A 20,701-nucleotide genomic window follows, 5' to 3' on the forward strand; every position below is an offset into this window, starting at 1 on the left:
CATGAATACACCAGAGAAATATGTGTAAAGCGTCTGTGTGTAGCTGGAGAGATGAGTCAGGCGCAGGACAGCAGATAAGAGTAAAGAAAGCAATTTTACTCAAAATATATCACAATACACGTCGTAAATACAAGGCCACACAATACAGACCGCAATACAATAAACAATTACTCACAAATAAACATGGGGGAACAGAGGGTTAAATAATGAACAAGTAATTGGGGGATTGAAACCAGGTGTGTAAGACAAAGACAAAACAAATGGAAAATGAAAAGTGAATCAGCGAAGGCTAGAAGGCCGGTGACGTCGACCGTTGAACGCTGCCCGAACAAGGAGGGGGACCGACTTCGGCGGAAGTCGTGACAATATGTTTCTACTGGTGTCTTCGCCCAATATATTAGTGACCATTGCCCAGTTGTTTGTGTTAGAGATACAAAAATCTATTTACAAAAATCTAAGCCTTGTTTCATCACAAAGAGGAACTTTAAAAACTTCAGTGAACATGCTTTTTTTTTTACATTATCTATATTATAGTGACCTTGACTAAAAACTTCAGGGAACAGGCATTTAAAAAACTTTTTTTTTTTTACATTATCTTTATTTTAGTGACCTTGATTGTATTTCAGCTATCCCTGAATCTGATTTAGCTTTGAGCCTCTTTGCAGATATTTTCAATACTATTGTGGATAATCGTTCTCCCTTCAAAAAATAAAGGGTTAAAGGTAGATGGAATGTCTGGTACACTCCGGAATTATCAGAAGTCGAAAGAGATGATGCTTGGGTCAAGGCTTAGGCTTGGACCGGCAAGCTTTTAAGCAACTGAGGAATCATTGTGTAAGACAAATCAGAAATGCAAAATCTGATTAACCACTCTTTCAGATTGTAATGGGAACCCGGCTAAAGTCTGGAAAGCTGTCAAATTCCTGAAGGGTCCTACTTCCTCCTCTCTGACACAACAAATTCATTCAGACACTGGCCTCATTAAAGAAAGAATGCCATCATTGATGCCTTTAATCACCATTTCATTTCAGCGGGCTATCTCTCTTTCAAATAACTTCTAAACCTATTCACAATGATATTGGGCTGGATGCTGATAGGGGAAACTTTCAGAATGATCAAAGAAATTATTTTTCTTTTAGGCTATTTACAGAAAAATAAGTCCTGGATGCTTTGCTAGCAATAGACAACAAATACAACAAGAAAACTTTAGATGAATGTGTTAATTTCTCCATTTACAGTGGTATAATCATTTCAGTGTTTTTTTCACTGGTAATATATGCTTTTAAATAGCACTTTCGGTTTGAACGGGAATACCGGTATGCCCAGTAATTTCTTGGCTTTTCTCGGGAAGGAAAATGTGTAGATTCTCTGGAAAATATTATAAACTCAAAGTTCTCTCAAAGTCACCATATTATTTTGTTGGTGTAGCCTATTAATTAACTAACACACACAAACACATGTTTACCTTGGCAACATAATGTGTTATACAGGCTATCATGTGCAGAAGAGACTCTGAGGTGATGGCTGGGCGTTTCTGTTTTACAACTCCTGAGATCTCTGTCAGCACCACCAGGCACTTCATCAGCACCTGGAAGACATACATACTGTTTACACACACATTTACAAGATCAGCACAGCAATGTGATAATCATAATAGTAAAGCAATAATTTACAAACAATAGGCAACATTTTTCCAAAAACAACTAAAAAGCATGCTAAATGGAGAATCTACATCGAAGGTGCTTAGACGTACACCAATAGGCTTAATCTGGGTCCAGGAAACAGTGAGTCATTCAGAGCCAAGAGTCAATCAGGAGCTCAGTAGGTTTATTGTACCTTACCTGTACAACAGGCTCTGCTGGGATCTGGTGAAACATGAGCGGGGCCAGCAGTCCATAACACCCCACCACGGCCTGCAGGGCAGCGCTGCTGTCATTCAGCCAGAGAGCCAGGTCTATGGCCACCAGCATCCGCTCACACTCTGCCAACCTGGCCTCCTGGAGGGGGTAAAAGTAAACACAGCTGCCATCATACCACCCTCTCTAACATCTATCACTGTCATGCTTGGTTCTCACTCAGAGTCACATATATTACATTCTGAAAAATCCAAATACCACATGTGATTCCCACGCAGGGACTCTTGGACTTTCCCTTTTTCTTATGACACCAAGTAAAATAAACAAATGTTCTCAACCATGACCATAAAGGAGCCATCCATTTAGGAAACAGTGCCTTAGTGTACTTACCTGTCCCCAAATGAGTGGTCCCCCATCACTGAGGGTGTCACAGAACAGCGCACCCTCCTGGATGTGGATCTCTGTCTGCATAAGGATGGAGGAGAGGAAGAGGTGGAGGAGGACAGGAGAGGAGCGCTGCAGAGTCTCCAAACGCAGCCTGCAGAGGAGGGGGGAGAGAGGGGGGGGGGTGAGAATGAGAAAAGGAGAGGGAAATTGAGTGAAAGAGGGGATAGATTAACAAGAGCCATGACAGAAAGAAATGTGAAGGAATAAGTATCTCAAACAAACACATATCCTCAGTCAGAGTGTGTTGTCCTCACTTGGTCTGAGCTAGCCCCTCTAAAGTGGCCCCTGGCTCTTGAAGACCTTTAGGCTGGTTGAAGTGGCTCCACAGTTCACTGCAGGCTCTCTTGGCTAGAGCGTGTTGCCCTGTCTGGTACGCTGCCTGCATGGGACACACCACAGATAGGGAGAGAGGGTACTACAGTCACCAGATAATGCATAGAGTAACCCACACACACTCAATAAATCGGTGACCTTATATAGGGCCGAATCCTAACGTGAGATGTGTGTGTAGCTATAACCCAAACTTTCTCTCTAGTCTTTGATTGACAAACACAGCTACAGGATTTGAATATCATGTTACATGATAAATCTTTGAGGTGTGAGTGTGTATCTCGAGTTAGGATTCCTTCCTCAGTACCTGTGCCAGGTGTGCCCAGGTGTTGAGCAGTGGCAGAGGCAGGGAGGCTAGCAGCGGCCTGGTCGTCTCTCCAATGGCATTTCCCACCAGTTTACCCCCGGCGTCATAGGCTGCTACAGCAAACACATACTTCTGGTTCGGCTCCAAGCAGTCCACTTGTAGCAGTCGCTCCCCTGATGCAGGAACCTGGGCAGAAACACAGGGACAGAGAGTTTATGAAAAATCTAGCCATTGAAATAGAATGAAAATCTATTCATTCTATTTCTATGAATCTAGCTAGGCCAACCATGAGTACAGATGTCTTGGGAATAATTAGTGGTGGCCAATTTTCCCTCTAAGCTGCACGTGGGCGCGCAGCTCCCCTTGGAGTGCTGCACAGAAGAAATATCTGCCTACGCAGAGAAGCACGAGATTGAACTTCACTCAACTCTCTAGAGTTTTCCCTTTAGTTAACACTATCAACGTTTCCCTTTACTGTGGGAATTGTGCTCGAACCAACGCAATATTAGCCACTTTCAATGTAATATATCGAAGCAAAACGTACTATGCAAGATGTAGTATTCTAAACTCAGTGCGAGAGATTTTCTTGTAGGCAAAGCGCATTGGAGTAGGATCCTATTTGGAGTAGGATTTTATTGCATTGACAGGCACGACTCAGGCCTTAATCTACACAGACCGGTGGGCCATAATATGCAAATAGCCATTGCCATATATGGATCTGCCATTCACTTTGAACTGGACTGTGTTTACAGCATGAGCAGTCATGAGTAGAAGCGGTTGTTTTGAGATCAAAGTGAGAGCTGTATGTAGCCACCTGTGCACACTTGTTCATATTCTTTGCTAGTTAGTGAGTTATTAGCCCAGTTATAGCTCATTTCTAGTCAACAATGGGGGAGTGGTTGCTTCCTACAAGAGCACAAAATGTGTGCATTTCTAGACATCTTTGAAAAGCAAGTCAGGTGAAGAGTTTTTTTTTATGTCTTAAAGGGGCAGTGTTGTATTTTGAGACGGCTATGTAGCCAATAGGCAGATTGCAGCATCATTTGTCTGATTATCTGTAATAATGGGAATAATAATTAATTACATTTTGTAAGGTGGTTTCTTTCATCAAACAACAAAACATTTTCAGTCACCTCTTTACCTAAAGGACAAGTGGATAAACAGGTTAATGTCAAGTCCTGCATGTTTTGTTTTTTTTCAAAAGTCTCTTGGAATGTAGGCCTACATTGAACACCACACATTTGCTGCTACTGTAGCATAGTTTTTGATGGTAGGCCACTCTGGTAGGCCAACATTATGATCAAATAGCCACAGTAGGCTACTTGGCCACTGTTAAAACTAACTTAAAGCAGGTACAGCCTCAGTGTTCACAGTAAACATGCGGCAAGAATTTTTACAACGTTCAAGTTTGCACTCAGCAGACCTGAAATTTGGCCAGTACTAAAAACAAATTGTGGGAACATTGGTGGGGCTGCATTGAAAAGCAACAGAACTGTAATACATACCTATGGCAATATAAAATGTGTACCTGAAGAGGGCAGCAGACAAGGTGAGAACTTGCTGTGTAGGTGTCAGTAGACATTATGTAGAGTAACTTACCTCGTCTCCAGTGCCCACCAGGTTGCTGTCTCCTAGTCTGACTTTCAGGTTGATTCCCTCAGCCTCACGTGCATAGATATGGTACCAGCACACCTGCACCACACCGTGGAGAGACAACATGCTACTGTCTATATAATATGATCTACCATACTATCATTACAGTAAAACACTATCATATGAATCCCTAAAATTGCACCCACAAAGACATACAGTATGTCATTCCTCCCAGATACAGTATGAGAGTAGCATGAGAACATTACTGCCCCTACTTCAGACTGTACTTAGAGTGACAGTTGCTCTGGATATGATCCTCATGATCCCAATCATAATTATCACCATCCTCATGCTGTAGGCTACACAATGATTGCTCCAGACAGGAGTGTCTGCTTAGTGTAGACGTCCTATCACCTGTTCCTCCAGGGCGTAGGGTGCAGGGGTGAAGGTCATGGAGTGGTAGGTACGGGACAGGAGGATAGGAGGAGGAGGTCTAGTGTTTCTCTCCTCCTCTCCTCCTCTCTCCTTCCTCTCCGACAGACCAGAGGAGCTGAACAGCTTCCTCTCCTCCACCTCTGCCTTCTCTATCAGGACAACAGCCTCCTGTGACCAACACAGGGAGAATACAAGGAATGGGTGAAAACCTCAATGGTGGGCAAACCTCAAGTAAGGCTAGCAGAACTAGCTATTTATTGTGTATACCAATTAAAGGCATTAGTCATTCTCTTGTAATGTACATATCAACATGACGGACAAGCGAAGCATTTTTATAGAATGGCATTTGTGATATTATGTGTCTCCAATCATAATGTGTCATATCAACAGTAAGGCTAGCTGTCGCCATTGGCATCGGCTAATGGGGATCCTAATAAATCAAATCAAATCAAAATCAACATGATATTCAATTGACATTTTCAATGTAATTTCCTGTGTCTTTACCTCTAGCAGTCTCTTGGTGGCGCTGCTGTTCTGGTCCTTCCTGTGGGACAGCAGAGCCTTCTGGACCAGGAACAGAGCTATGGAGATCTTATTCTTTCTGATCCGCTCCAGAAGCACTGACTCTGTAAACAGAGGTTTTAGGGACCACACATTCATTATCACAATAATTGGCAATATCTTCTGTTTATAACACATTATGATTATGACACATAGTCGTCCCTGTGGCTCAGTTGGTAGAGCATGGTGTTTGCAACGCCAGCATGGTGTGTGCAACGCCAGGGTTGTGGGTTCGATTCCCACGGGGGGCCAGTACAAAATTGTAAAAAAAAATAAAAAATGCTTGAAATGAAATGTATGCATTCACTACTGTAAGTCGCTCTGGATAAGAGCGTCTGCTAAACGACTAAAATATAAATGTAAAATAACTAATGCATTACCTAAATACTGATTCATGAAGTAGTCAAACTTAAGCACAATATCAGCTTGAAATACACAACTGCTTGTGTCAAAGCTGAGAACCTCATGCAGCCATGTAAAGTATGGAGTGCAGGGCCATGTGTGAGTGCTCTCAGTCTCACCTCCTCTGGCTCTGTTAGCCATGGTCTCAGGTATCTCCACACCACCAGGGGGCCTCATAGATCTCCTACTGTCACCAGCATGCTGCTGCAGCTCAGCTAAGGGAAGGTACACAACATACAGAGTGGATGGGTCGAGGGGAAGTGAGGATGGCAGATTTGAGATGATGAGCACAACAATAACTCTTAAGAAGAGAGGGATACAGGTTTGGTTTTGTGTACGTTTCAATGATGATGAAATAGAGGATAATGTCTTGGGAAAGAAAAGCATTCTGGGATGGTGGAGGTCTATCTGTCTGGAGGCCTTGCTGACATACCTGGGCAGGTGTTGAGCAGCTTGAGGGAGACTCTGTGCTGGACAGACAGCAGTTCCAGATGCAGGTCCATGGGGAGCAGAGAGCGAGACGGGGAGGGACTCTTCACCCTCTCTCCCTCTCCTCCTCCTGCAGGGGAATGCATGGCCGGCCCAGCAAACTTCTGTAAATAGAGAATGATGTGTGGTGAGAGACCTGAGCCAAAATAGCTGTCACCTCGGAGCTGGTTGTGTAGAGTCTTGCACAATGCAAAGCACCTAGTGAAAAGCACTAGTCTAGCAATGCAATAATACATTATCATCATTACTATCAGGTAGTAGGGTGTCCATCCAGTGGGTGAAAACGTGCTTTAGTGATTAAATGTATAACATATATTGTACCAAGACAAATGTGATTATTCATGTTCTAAATTGTTCAGGGTTTCTCTAACATTTCATTAACAGTATATCAAAAAAGTTAGATTTCGTAACCCAATACATCCGATAATAAGCACCGAGCTCTGTTGACAGGTGCATCTTTCTCGCCGCAACTTTTGAGGATTTGACATGTTGTGGTGGTCGTCTTCATAGCTGTTTCCGATGGTTGCAAAAAGGTAAATTAGCATGACACAAGCTGAATTAAATGTAAAAGGCTTTGAAAATAAAAAGCTTGCGGTAAGCTCAGTGCTCCTTTGACATTTTACAGAGATAAGCTTGTTTTTGTGAGAAATATTTGAAAAATAACAGGAATTTCAGATAAATAAGAAGCGCATACACTGAGTATGTTCCTAATATTAAGTTGCGACGCCCCCTTTCCCCCTATTGCCCTCAGAACCGCCTCAATTCGTCGGGGGAATGGACTCTACAAGGTGTCGAAAGCATTCCACAGAGATGCTGGCCCAAGTTGACTCCAATGCTTCCCATAGTTGTGTCAAGTTGGCTGGATGTCCTTTGGGTGGTGGACCATTCTTAATGCACACAGGAAACTGTTGAGCGTGAAAAAACCCAGCAGCATTGCTGTTTTTGACTCAAACCAGTGTGCCTGGCACCTACTACCATACCCCGTTCAAAGGGCACTTACTGTAAATCTTTTGTCTTGCTCATTCACCCTCTGAATGGCATACACAATCCATGTCACAATGGTCAATGCTGAAAAATCCTTTAACCTGTCTCCTACCCTTCATCTACACTGATTGAAGTGGATTTAACAAGTGGCATCAATAAGGGATCATAGCTTTCACCTGGTCAGTCTCTGTCATGGAAATAGCAGGTGTCTTTAATGTTTTGTATACTCAGTGTTTACTAAAATATGAAAACACTACATGTCATGTCTGAAAATCGATATCTATCTTACTTCAATATTATTTTATGTCCTGCAGATTCGAGAAGAAAGATGACAAGTTCAATGGGAAAGTGAGCCTGTCAGGTAGCCTTCATTCTCGCACACAACCCAGCCTAGCTGACGTCAAAGCTGTTCCATCTTCCTTATTTTTGACCACTTTTTTTCTCTGGCCTCCATTGATTTAGTCACCCAAATTTTGGCCATCCTACAACGGTAAAACAAAAAAAATGTTTTTACAGAAAATATATATATATACAGTACCAGTAAAAAGTTTGGCACACCTACTCATTCAAGGGTTTTTCTTTATTTTTACTATTTTCTACATTGTAGAATAATAGTGAATACATCAAATCTATGAAATAACACATATGGAATCATTTAGCAACCAAAAAAACTATTAAACAAATCAAAATATATTTTAGATTCTTCAAAATACATCTTTGCAAACTCTTGGCATTCTCTCAACCACCTTCATGAGGTAGTAACCTGGAATGCATTTCAATTAACAACTGTGCCTTGTTAAAAGTTAATTAGTGGAATTTCTGTCCTCCTTAATGCGTTTGAGCCAATCAGTTGTGTTGTGTTGTGACAAGGTAGGGGTGGTATACAGAAGATAGCCCTATTTGGTAAAAGACAGAGTCCATATTATGGCAAGAACAGCTCAAATAAGTAGAGAAATGCCAGTCCATCATTACATTAAGACATGAAGGTCAGTCAATCTGGAAAATGTAAAGAACTTTGAACATTTCTTAGAGTGCAGTCGCAAAAACCATCAAGAACTATGATGAAACTGGCTCTCAAGAGGACCGCCACAGGAAAGGAAGACCCAGAGTTACCTCTGCTGCAGAGGATAAGTTCATTAGTGTCTTTGTGAGACGCAAAGTAGGTGAACGGATGATCTCCGCATGTGTGGTTCCCACCGTGAAGCATGGAGGAGGTGGTGTGATGGTGTGGCTGTGCTTTGCTGGTTGACACTGTCTGTGATTTTAGAATTGATTTAGAATTCAAGGCACACTTAACCAGCATGGCTACTACAACATTCTGCAGCGATACGCCATCCCATCTGGTTTGCGATTAGTGGGACTATCATTTGTTTTTCAACTGGACAATGACCCAACACACCTCCAGGCTGTGTAAGGGCTATTTGACCAAGAAAGAGAGTGATGGAGTACTGCATCAGATGACCTGGCCTCCACAATCACCCAACCTCGACCCAATTGAGATGGTTTGGGATGAGTTTGACAGCAGAGTGAAGGAAAAGCAGCCAACAAGTGCTCAGCATATGTGACCCGATTCAGTAAACTAGGCGTATGTCGCAAGTCACGACCTTACAGGAGAGTCGTTTGAACGTAAAAAAATATTTTTATCAAGGTAAAGGACAGCTATTTGAAGAATATAAAATATATTTTGATTTGTTGAACACTTTTTTTGGTTACTACATGATTCCATATGTGTTATTTCACAGATATTTCATATTTTTTTGAAAATGCATTATAAATTGAGGTATCAGATTTACATAAGTATTCAGACCTTTTACTCAGTACTTTGTTGAAGCACCTTTGGCAGCGATTACATGCTCGAGTGTTCTTGGGTATGACGCTACAAGCTTGGCAGACAAGTATTTAAGACGTTTCTCCTATTCCTCTCTGCAGATCCTCTCAAGCTCTGTCAGGTTGGATGGGGAGCGTCACTGCACAGCTATTTTCAGGTCTCTCCAGAGATGTTAGAGGTATTGCAATGATTCCTATATTGAAAATGGTCTGCTGTAGAATATCCTGAAGCTGCACTTGAAACATTAATGAAATTGCTTCTTCCGGTTACTGACAGGCATGAACCCATAAAGAAACTGACTGTTAAAACGGCCAAATCCCCATGGATAGATGATGAATTGAAAAACTGAGAGGGATGAGGGTAAGGGTAAGGAAAATACATTTTATATACACAAAAGTATGTGGACACCCCTTCAAATTAGTGGATTCAGCTATTTCAGCCACACCTGTTGCTGACAGGTGTATAAAATCGAGTGAACATTCATGCAATCTCCACAGACAAGCATTGCCAGTAGAATGGCCTTACTGAAGAGCTCAGTGACTTTCAACATGGCACCGTCATTTTTTAATTTAAGAATTTAAGAACAAATTCTTATTTACAATGACGGCCTACACCGGCCAAACCCGAACGACGCTGGGCCAATTGTGCACCACCCTATGGGACTCCCGATCACAGCCGGTTGTGATACAGCCTGGATACAAACCAGGGTGTCTGTAGTGACGCCTCTAGCACTGAGATGCAGTGCCTTAGACCGCTGCACCACTCGGGGATAAGATGCCACCTTTCCGACAAGTCAGTTTGTCAAATTTCTGTCCCGCTAAAGCTTCCCTGGTCAACTGTAAGTGCTGTTATTGTGAAGTGGAAACGTCTAGGAGCAACAACGGCTCAGCTACGAAGTGGTAGGCCACACAAGCTCACAGAATGGGACTGCTGAGTGCTGAAGGATGTAAAAATCATCTGTCCTTGGTTACAACACTCACTACCAAATTTTCCAAACTGCCTTTGGAAGAAACGTCAGCACAAGAACTGTTCGTCGGGAGCTAAATTACAGTGGCAAGAAAAATTATGTGAACCCTTTGGAAATACCTGGATTTCTGCATGAATTGGTCATAAAATTTGATCTGATCTTCATCTAGGTCACAATTCTACATTTTCATGTCTTTATTGAACACACTGTGTAAACATTCACAGTGCAAGGTGGAAAAAGTATATGTGAACCCTTGGAGTTAATAACTGGTTGATCCTCCATTGGCATCAATAACCTTAACCAAACATTTTCTGTAGTTACGGATGAGACCTGCACAATTGTCAGGAGGAATTTTGGACCATTCCTCTTTACAAAACTGTACAGCAATATTCGTGAGATGTCTGGTGTGAACTGCTCTCGAGGTCATGCCACATCACCTCAAATCGGGTTCAGGTCAGGACTCTGACTGGGCCACTCCAGAAGGCGTATTTTCTTCTGTTGAAGCCATTCTGTTGTTGATTTACTTCTGTGTTTTGGGTTGTTGTCCTACTGCATCACCCACCTTCTGTTGAGATTCAATTGGTGGACAGATAGCCTATATTCTCCTGGAAAATGTCTTGATAAACTTGGGAATTCATTTTACGGTGAGAGCAAGCTGTCCAGGCCCTGAGGCAGCAAAGCAGCCCCAAACCATGATGCTCCCTTCACCATACTTTACAGTTAGAATGAGGTTTTGATGTTGGTGTGCTGGGCTTTTTTTCTCCACACAGTGTTGTGTGTTCCTTCCAAACATCTGAACTTTAGTTTTATCTGTCCACAGAATATTTTGCCAGTAGCGCTGTGGAACATCCAGGTACTCTTTAGCGAACTTCAGACATGCAGCAATGTTTTTTAGGACAGCAGTGGCTTCTTCCGTGGTGTCCTCCCATGAACACCATTCTATTGTTTTACGTATTGTTTATTCGTCAATAGAGGTGCTAGCATGTTCCAGAGATTTCTGTAAGTCTTTAGCTGACACTCTAGGATTCTTCTTAACCTCATTGAGCATTCTGCGCTGTGTTCTTGCAGTCATCTTTGCAGGACGGCCACTTCTAGGGAGAGTAGCAACAGTGCTGAACTTTATCCATTTATAGACAATTTGTCTTTCCGTGGACTGATGAACATCAAGGCTTTTAGAGATACTTTTGTAACCCTTTCCAGCTTATGCAAGTCAACATTTGTTCATCTTAGGTCTTCTGAGATCTCTTTTGCTCGAGGCATGGTTCACATCAGGCAATGCTTGTTATGAATAGCAAACTCAAATTGTGTGTGTTTTTTATTGGGAAAGGCAGCTCTAACCAACATCTCCAATCTCGTCTCATTGATTGGACTCCAGGTTAGCTGACTCCTGACTCCAATTAGCTTTTGGAGAAGTCATTAGCCCAGGGGTTCACATACTTTTTCCAACCTACACTGTGAATTTTTAAATGATGTATTCAATATAGACAAGAAAAATACAATCATTTGTGTGTTATTAGTTTAAGCACACTATGTTTGTCAATTGTTGTGACTTAGATGAAGATCAAATCAAATTTGATGACCAATTCATGCAGAAATCCAGATAAATCCAAAGGGTTCACATACTTTATCTTGCCACTGTAAATAGGTTTCCACGGCCGAGCAGACGCACACAAACCTACGATCACCATGCGCAATGCCAAGCATCGGCTGGAGTGGGTTAAAGCTGGACTCTGGAGCAGTGGAAATGCGTTCTCTGGGGTGATGAATCACGCTTCACCATCTGGCAGTCCGATGCCAGGAGGCGGATGCCAGGAGAACGCTACCTGCTTGAATGCATAGTACCAACTGCACATTTTGGTGGAGGAGGAATAATGATCTGGGGCTGTTTTCATGGTTCAGGCTAGGCCCCTTATTTCCAGGAAAGGGAAATCTTGACACTACAAGCATACAATGACATTCTAGATGATTCTGTGCTCGACCTCACTAATGCTCTTGTGGCTGAATGGAAGCAAGTCCCCACAACAATGATCCAACATCTAGTGGAAAGCCTTCCCAGAAGAGTAGAGGCTGTTATAGCAGCAAAGGGGGGACCAACTCCATATTAATGTCCATGATATTGGAATGAGATGTTCGACGAGCAGGTGTCAACATACTTTTGGTCATGTAGTGTATGATATATACAAGTGGATGTCACAGATCCAACACTATTAGTATACACTCTAGTTGGCTGAGTGATAACCTGAGTCATGTTACAAGCATTAGTAACAGTAAAAAGCTTCCTCTTGAGAGGAAAACTAGATTATAACCAGTCAATGTTCAGGTCACCAAGAAAATACATTTATCTGTTAGCATCACAGACCTTATCTAACATCACATACATATTCTCCAGATACTGACTGTTAGCATCACAGACCTTATCTAACATCACACACATATTCTCCAGATACTGACTGTTAGCATCACAGACCTTATCTAACATCACACACATATTCTCCAGATACTGACTGTTAGCATCACAGACCTTATCTAACATCACACACATATTCTCCAGATACTGACTGTTAGCATCACAGACCTTATCTAACATCACACACATATTCTCCAGATACTGACTGTTAGCACTTGATGGCCTATAGCAGCACCCGAAAAGAAGAGGCTTCAGAGGAGGCAGGGGAACCTGCAACCACAGCACTTCTATCCTCTCTGAGTTTTACAGGAATATGGCTCAGAATATATACAGCAACAACTCCCCCGTAGACATTCCTGTCTTTTCTATAGATGTTGTATCCTTGTATTCCTACTGCTGTATCATGAAATGTGCTGTCAGTGAGTCTCAGAAATGGCTAATATATTCATATTATCTAAGATTAGCAAATTACTAATCAGATGAATTTTATCTTTGTGGCTACATATATATTGTGGCAAAGAAGGGGGTCGAGTGATAAATGGCAGATATGTGAGGGCAGAACTAATAAACGGGCTCTGCCCGATCACTAAAATGGCCACCCCGATCAGAACTACAGATCACAAAATGGCCGACTGCCAAAACTACAATTCCCAGAAGCAAGGGGAACACTCAGAAGGTGGAGCCGACCCACAGATAAAAGGTCAAGAAAAACCAGGAAGAGAGAGAGAGGGCGGGAAGGATCTATGAACCATAAAGAAAGAGACAATCTACATTGGCTGGATTTACCGTGTACGAGCTGGACTGTTTTGGACTTACCTGTTGGCGTTTAGACCTGGACCTACCGAGAACCAGATTTGTGTACCGAACCCTGCTATCCTTGACCTTACCTGCGGCCTGGGTGGACCAGGACAGCGAAACAAACACACAGGTACTGTCATGTTCGAAAGAACTTTCATTCTGGGCTGACTTTGGTGACAGTTTCCCACTTAATTTGTGACAAACGCTCCTAACTTTGAAGAGGTTTGCCACAATATATAGTATATTTATATGAGCTAACTTTAACCCTTTCCTGTGTATCTTATATACAACTGAACTCATAATGATAAAAGGTTGTATTTCTAATAATTATATTTCTGGTAATAACTAATAATTAATTAATGGATTTTTGAGCAGATTATGTTCAGCAGATGCCTAATCTGGTTTGGCTTGGCTGCAGCAGGGTTCTCTATTCTTCGTGCAACTTCTGCAAAGCTGTCTTGCTGGACTGTTGGTCTGTTCTGATTGGGGTGCTGTCCTGTTAGCATGGGGGTTGCAGTGTGCCCTAGAAGGGGATGGATGGTGCAGGTTGGAGCTGGCCTCTCTGGATGGGGCCTGGTGGTGTAGGGTTGAGCTGGCCTCTCTGGATGGGATGGGGCCTGCTGGTGTAGGGTCGAGCTGGCCTCTCTGGATGGGGCCTGCTGGTGTAGGGTCGAGCTGGCCTCTCTGGATGGGGCCTGGTGGTGTAGGGTCGAGCTGGCCTCTCTCGCTGGGGCCTGGTGGTGTAGGGTCGAGCTGGCGTCTCTGGTTGTGGCTTGGTGGTGTAGGGTCGAGCTGGCCTCTCTCGATGGGGCCCGGTGGTGTAGGGTCGAGCTGGCGTCTCTGGTTGGGGCCCGGTGGTGTAGGGTCGAGCTGGCGTCTCTGGTTGGGGCCCGGTGGTGTAGGGTCGAGCTGGCGTCTCTGGTTGGGGCCCGGTGGTGTAGGGTCGAGCTGGCCTCTCTGGTTGTGGTGTAGGGTCGAGCTGGCCTCTCTGGTTGTGGTGTAGGGTCGAGCTGGCCTCTCTGGTTGTGGTGTAGGGTCGAGCTGGCCTCTCTGGTTGTGGTGTAGGGTCGAGCTGGCCTCTCTGGTTGTGGTGTAGGGTCGAGCTGGCCTCTCTGGTTGTGGTGTAGGGTCGAGCTGGCCTCTCTGGTTGTGGTGTAGGGTCGAGCTGGCCTCTCTGGTTGTGGCCCGGTGGTGTAGGGTGGTGCTGGTCTCTCTGGGTGGGGGCTGGTGGTCGTGGTCTTGTTTTGGCTTTTCCTTTGTCCCAGAGCAGTTTCTTTCAGTTTTCTAGCAAACCCCTTGATACCCTGTTTGTTCAAATGTACTAGGTTGTACATCAGCTGGGGGTGAATGTCACGGTGGTTTGCTAGGTAAACATCGTCCAAGAGAACACAGCCTCTAGCCAGTTCAGCGTTGTTGCTCTGAATAATGTGGAAGGACACATCTCTACATGGTATCAGTCATTTTGTAGGAGCTATATGTTCTCTCATTGTCATCAAATACTTTGTACCTGTGTGAATCATTATATGTTTGGTACCATATAATGTGTTGCTTGACAGACTTTTAAAGGCACTTCGGCACCATAGCTTTCTGACTGACATGACAGGGAATTGCAGTTTCTCTCTAAAAGATTTCCCATTGGACTCACATAAAATGAAGACCATAGGGTGATTTGCCTGGGTGCTGCTGTTGTGAGCTGTGATGTCTGGAGTGATGTTCTGGAGTGGTGTCTGGAGTGATAGAGTGGGATGGGGACCACAGTTGGCCTTTCGTTGTCTTCCTTTCTCCTGAGGATCCCAGCATGGCTGCGCTGGCGCTGGTGATCTGGGGCTGGGATGTGAGGATCTTAGGGAGGTCTGGTCAGACCCATCTGATGAGAGGAAAGTGCTGGTGTGGAAGGAGTTGTACTGGGTCTGGTTACTGACCTCTGTGTTGTAGAAATTATGACTGCTGACAACTCCCTTTGTGGCTCCTGCCTGATGTCAGCTACCTCTCGCCTCATGATGCTCTCGACCGTTGCCGGTTTCTCTCTCAGCTCCTCCTTATCCTGCCTCAGAACTGTCAACTCACCACAAAGCTCATTCACCTCTACCTCCAGTAGGAAGATACTCCCAAAGCCAGCTAGCTAGCTAGCTCGCCTCTGACATTCATCCTAGCTTTACTATCAACTGGCTAGCATCATCAGTCAGCTTTAGATGTGAAAGGGGGAAAAAATGAATATTTGCTAGTTAACCATCTGATAATGTTGATAAATGCCATTAGCAAACTAGCTAGCTAAATTGCAACTTGTTCTTGGAGTTTATTCACAAGGTTAGATAGAAATAGATCCACACATGATATTATTATCTGTCATGCAGAATTGTAAGCTTGTAACTTCGGAAGTTCATTCAAAATACAGACATGGGTGATTTCTGTCCCAGGGGAATGAACTGTGTGAAAGTTTATGTTCAATTTAGACCACAGTTAGTTGACTGAGGTGTAAGTGAAGTGCTGAAAAAATATATATATATATATGAAAACGCTCCTGTAAAAAACCTGTGGCTGGCATGACTTCAATTGACTATAAAGGTTTGTCATCTGATTTCTAGGAGCCTGGTGGAGATAGCTACAACCATACTCTAAGGCAGGATTCCTGCCGGACATTTCCCTGCATCCAGGTTGAGGTCTGCTACCAGCTGGAACATGGAGCACTCCATGTCAGTGTCAGCCATGAATATTTTTTCTGTATATACAGTGCATTCGGAAAGTATTCAGACCCCTTGACTTTTTCCACATTGTGTTACATTACAGCCTTGTTCTAAAACATTTTTTTTCCCTCATCAATCTATGCACAATACCCCATAATGACAAAGCGAAAACAGGTTTTTATAAATTTTTGCTAATTTATTAAAAGTAAAAACAGAAATACCTTCTTTACAAAAGTATTCAGACCCTTTGCTATGAGACTCGAAATTGAGCTCAGGTGCATCCTGTTTCCATTGATCATCCTTGAGATGTTCTTTAATGGAAGCCTCTCCAACAAAATCCAGGTAGAATCAGGAATTCCCCTAGGCATCTGTCTAGGCGCTTACTTACAGTAACCCTGGATTGTAAACTGTCATCGTCAAAACATATTGAAACAACAGTAGCCAGGAAGGGGAGAAGTCTGTCCATAATAAAGCGCTACTCTGCCTTCTTAACAGCACTATCAACAAGGACCTAGTTTTGTCGCACCTGGACTACTGTTCAGTACTGTTGGTCAGGTGCCACAAAGAGGGACTAAAGAAAATTGCAATTGGCTAAGAACAGGGCAGAACAGCTGGCCTTGGATGTACACAGAGAGCGAACATTATTAATAGCCATGTCAATCTCTCCTGGCTCAAAGTGGAGGAGAGATTGACTTCATCACAACTTGTATTTGTGAGAAGTATTGACATGTTGAATGCACCAAGCTGTCTGTTTGAACTACTGGTACACAGCTCGGACCCTCATGCATACCCCACAAGACATGCCACTAGAGGTCTCTTCACAGTCCCCAAGTCCAGAAGACTATGGGAGGCACACAGTACTACATAGAGCCATGACTACATGGAACTCTATTCCACATCAAGTAACTCGTGCAAGCAGTAAAATTAGATTAAAAAAGAAAAAAATATACCTTAAAGAACAGCGGGGACTGTGAAGCAACACAAACATGCATACAAACACACGATAACATACACACTGTACACGCATGGATTTTGTGTTGTAGATATGTGGTAGTAGAGTAAGAGCGCACACCTGTCAATATAAGGTCCCACAGTTGACAGCGAATGTCAGAGCAAAAACCAAGACATCAAGTCAAAGGAATTGTCCGTAAAGATCCAAGACAGGATTGTGTCAAGGCACAGATCTGGGGAAGGGTACCAAAAAATGTCTGCAGCATTGAAGGTCCCCAAGAACACAGTGGCCTCCATCCTTCTTAAATAGAAGTTTGGAACCACCAAGACCCTTCCTAGAGCTCGCCGCCCAGCCAAACTGAGCAATCGGGGGTCACTCTGACAGAGCTCCAGAGTTCCTCTGTGGTGATTGGAGAACCTTCTAGATGGAAAACAATATCTGCAGCTGTCACAACTTCCGTCGAAGTCGGCTCCTCTCCTTGTCCGGGCGGCGTTCGACGTCACCGGCTTTCTAGCCATCTCCGCTCCATTTTTCATATTTGCATTTGTTTTGTCTTGTTCCATACACACCTGGTTTTCATTCCCTAATTACACTGCATGCATTTAGTCCTCTGTTCCCCTCCATGTCTTTGTGTGAAATTGTTGTATTTTATGTGGGTATTTACCACGCGCCTGATTTTTGTTCATGTTCCATGTTTTGGGCACGTTTATTGTATTCTGTGCTGTCGCTTTGTAACGGAATAAAAGTGTGCCTGTTACTACACACTACTCTCCTGCACCCGACTTCGCCTCCCTTACACACCCGTAACAGCAGCACACCACCAATCAGGCCTTTATGGTAGAGTGACCAGAAGGAAGCCAATCCTCAGTAAAAGGCATATGACAGCCCGCTTGGAGTTTGCCAAAAAGCACCTAAAGGACTCTCAGACCATGAGAAACAATTCTCTGGTCTGATGAAACCAAGATTGAACTCTTTGGCCTGAATGCCAAGCGTCACATCTGGAGGAAACCTGGCACCATCCCTACGGTGAAGCATGGTGGTGGCAGAATCTTGCTGTGGGGATGTTTTTCAGCGGCAGGGACTGGGAGACTAGTCAGGATCGAGGGAAAGATGAACGGAGCAAAATACAGAGATCCTTGATGAAAACCTGCTCCAGAGCGCTCAGGACATCAGAATGGGTTAAAGGTTCACCTTCCAACAGGACAACAACCCTAAGCACACAGCCAAGACAAAGCAGGAGTGGCTTCAGGACAAGTCTCTGAATGTCCTTGAGTGGCCCAGCCAGAGCCCGGACTTGAACCCGATCGAACATGAAAATAGTGTGCAGCAATGCTCCCCATCCAACCTGACTGACAGAGCTTGAGAGGATCTGCAGAAAAGAATGGGAGAAACTCCCCAAATATAGATGTGCCAACCTTGTAGCTTCACAACCAATAAGACTCAAGGCTTTAATCGCTGCCAAAGGTGCTTCATCAAAGTACTGAGTAAAGGGTCTGAACTTATGTAAATGTCATAGAGCGGGAGAGGGATGAAGTTAGCCCGTTTTTATGACTTAACAAACAGATCATAAATACCTTGCAGAAACTCTGCCTTTAGGCTCTGAAGTATTGAAAATGGAATGTCGGAGTGTTACAACAGAGAGACACTTGGCCAAAACTGTAACATCAAAATGTTGGACATCGAAACAATATTTCTAACATAAATAATGTGGGAAATGGTTGGTGGGGCTCTAAACAATAATCAGGTCAAATAAGTTGTTTTGTGATATCATTAAGGATGGTATAACCAAATAACAGTAACTCTACAAATGTATACGTCCCAGTTATCAGACTTACAGCTAGATGTTGTGGAACTTAAATTATTACATATGAAACTATTTGTGAGAAGATTAAATGTGATTTTAGCCTTCTAAATGAGAATTGTCTTTTATGTCAACTTTTACCCAGTCAGTAACCACACCCATGTGAGCACAGACATTGTGACAAAAGGAGGGAACGTCCTTTTTCCCCAAGTGTTTATAAAAGTACTCCTAACGAAATGTACATTAGACCAGAAAACGTGAGGATCATCCACACGTTGAAATGGTTAGAATCTCTGGAGACTAAAACATGCCAGGTTGCTGCCGGTGTGGACAGTGGTCTTAGCTGTACCCTGAATAATCAACCATTTAGACCAGTACATGGCCCAACTACCTCATCCCCATATTACTACTTACCCTCTTGCTCTTTTGCACCTCAGTATCTGTACTTGCACATCATCATCTGCACATCTATCACTCCAGTATTAATGTTAAATTGTAATTATTTTTGCCTCTATGGCCTATTTATTGCCTTTACCTCCCTACTCTTCTACATTTGCACACACTGTACATATATTTTTCTATTTTTCTTTTCTATTGTGTTATTGACTATATGTTTGTTTGTGTAACTCTGTTGTTGTTTTGTCGCACTGCTTTGCTTTATCTTGGCCAGGTCGCAGTTGTAAATGAGAACTTCTTCTCAACTGGCCTACCTGTTTAAATAAAAAAACATAAAAAAATAAAATGGGCGTTTTTTTTATTTTTTATTTTTAACCTTTATTTAACTAGGCAAGTCAGTTAAGAACAAATTATTATTTACAATGAAGGCCTACCAGGGAACAGTGGGTTAAATGCCTTCGTCAGTGGCAGAACGACAGATTTTTACCTTGAAAGCTTGGGGATTCAACCCAGCAACCTTTCGGTTACTGGCCCAACGCTCTAACCACTAGGCTACCTGCCGCCCCAGGTTGTTACTTTACAGTAGAGGTCGACCGATTTATGATTTTTCACCACCGATACCGCTTATTGGAGGCCCTTTTTTTTTTTTTTAATATATTTTTTTATTTATTTATTTATTTTTTGTAATAATGACAATTACAACAATACTGAATGAACACTTATTTTAACTTAATATAATACATCAATAAAATCAATTTAGCCTCAAATAAATAATGAAACATGTTCAATTTGGTTCAAATAATGCAAAAACAAAGTGTTGGAGAAGAAAGTAAAAGTACAATATGTGCCATGTAAAAAAGCTAACGTTTAAGTTTCTTGCTCAGAACATGAGAAAGCTGGTGGTTCCTTTTAACATGAGTCTTCAATATTCCCAGGTAAGAAGTTTTAGGTTGTAGTTATTATAGGACTATTTCTCTCTATACGATTTGTATTTCACATACCTTTGACTATTGGATGTTCTTATAGGCACTTTAGTATTGCCAGTGTAACAGTATAGCTTCCGTCCCTCTCCTCACTCCTACCTGGGCTCGAACCAGGAACGCATCGACAACAGCCACCCTCGAAGCAGCGTTACGCATGCAGAGGAAGGGAAACAACTACTCCAAGTCTCAGAGCGAGTGACGTTTGAAACGCTATTAGCGCGCACCCGGCTAACTAGCTAACCATTTCACATCGGTTACACCAGCCTCATCTTGGGAGTTGATAGGCTTGAAGTCATAAACAGCGCAATGCATTGCGAAGGGCTGCTGGCAAAACGCAGAAAAGTGCTATTTTGAATGAATGCTTACGAGCCTGCTGCTGCCTACCATCGCTCAGTCAGACTGCTCTATCAAATCATAGACTTAATTATAACATAATAAAACACAGAAACACGAGCCTTAGGTCATTAATATGGTCGAATCC

The 20,701-nt window shown here is 43.0% G+C and overlaps 1 protein-coding gene across 1 annotated transcript in view; it reads right to left on the bottom strand.

Annotated features, from left to right (window-relative positions):
* LOC115185206 (cilia- and flagella-associated protein 54) overlaps positions 1 to 20,701 on the bottom strand; it is a gene marked incomplete at its 3' end in the record, with an annotated part of 80,676 nt that overhangs the window by 34,494 nt on the left and 25,481 nt on the right. The window contains exons 16-25 of the mRNA XM_029745715.1: positions 6,365 to 6,524; positions 6,051 to 6,146; positions 5,473 to 5,594; positions 4,948 to 5,136; positions 4,540 to 4,632; positions 2,941 to 3,126; positions 2,558 to 2,682; positions 2,247 to 2,394; positions 1,842 to 1,997; positions 1,466 to 1,588 (exon numbers count right to left, since the gene is read on the bottom strand). Coding sequence (XP_029601575.1) covers positions 1,466 to 1,588; positions 1,842 to 1,997; positions 2,247 to 2,394; positions 2,558 to 2,682; positions 2,941 to 3,126; positions 4,540 to 4,632; positions 4,948 to 5,136; positions 5,473 to 5,594; positions 6,051 to 6,146; positions 6,365 to 6,524 — 1,398 coding nt within the window. The remainder of the gene's footprint in view (positions 1 to 1,465; positions 1,589 to 1,841; positions 1,998 to 2,246; positions 2,395 to 2,557; positions 2,683 to 2,940; positions 3,127 to 4,539; positions 4,633 to 4,947; positions 5,137 to 5,472; positions 5,595 to 6,050; positions 6,147 to 6,364; positions 6,525 to 20,701) is intronic.

Source organism: Salmo trutta, unplaced genomic scaffold, assembly GCF_901001165.1.
Source record: "Salmo trutta unplaced genomic scaffold, fSalTru1.1, whole genome shotgun sequence".
Lineage (NCBI taxonomy): Eukaryota > Metazoa > Chordata > Actinopteri > Salmoniformes > Salmonidae > Salmo > Salmo trutta.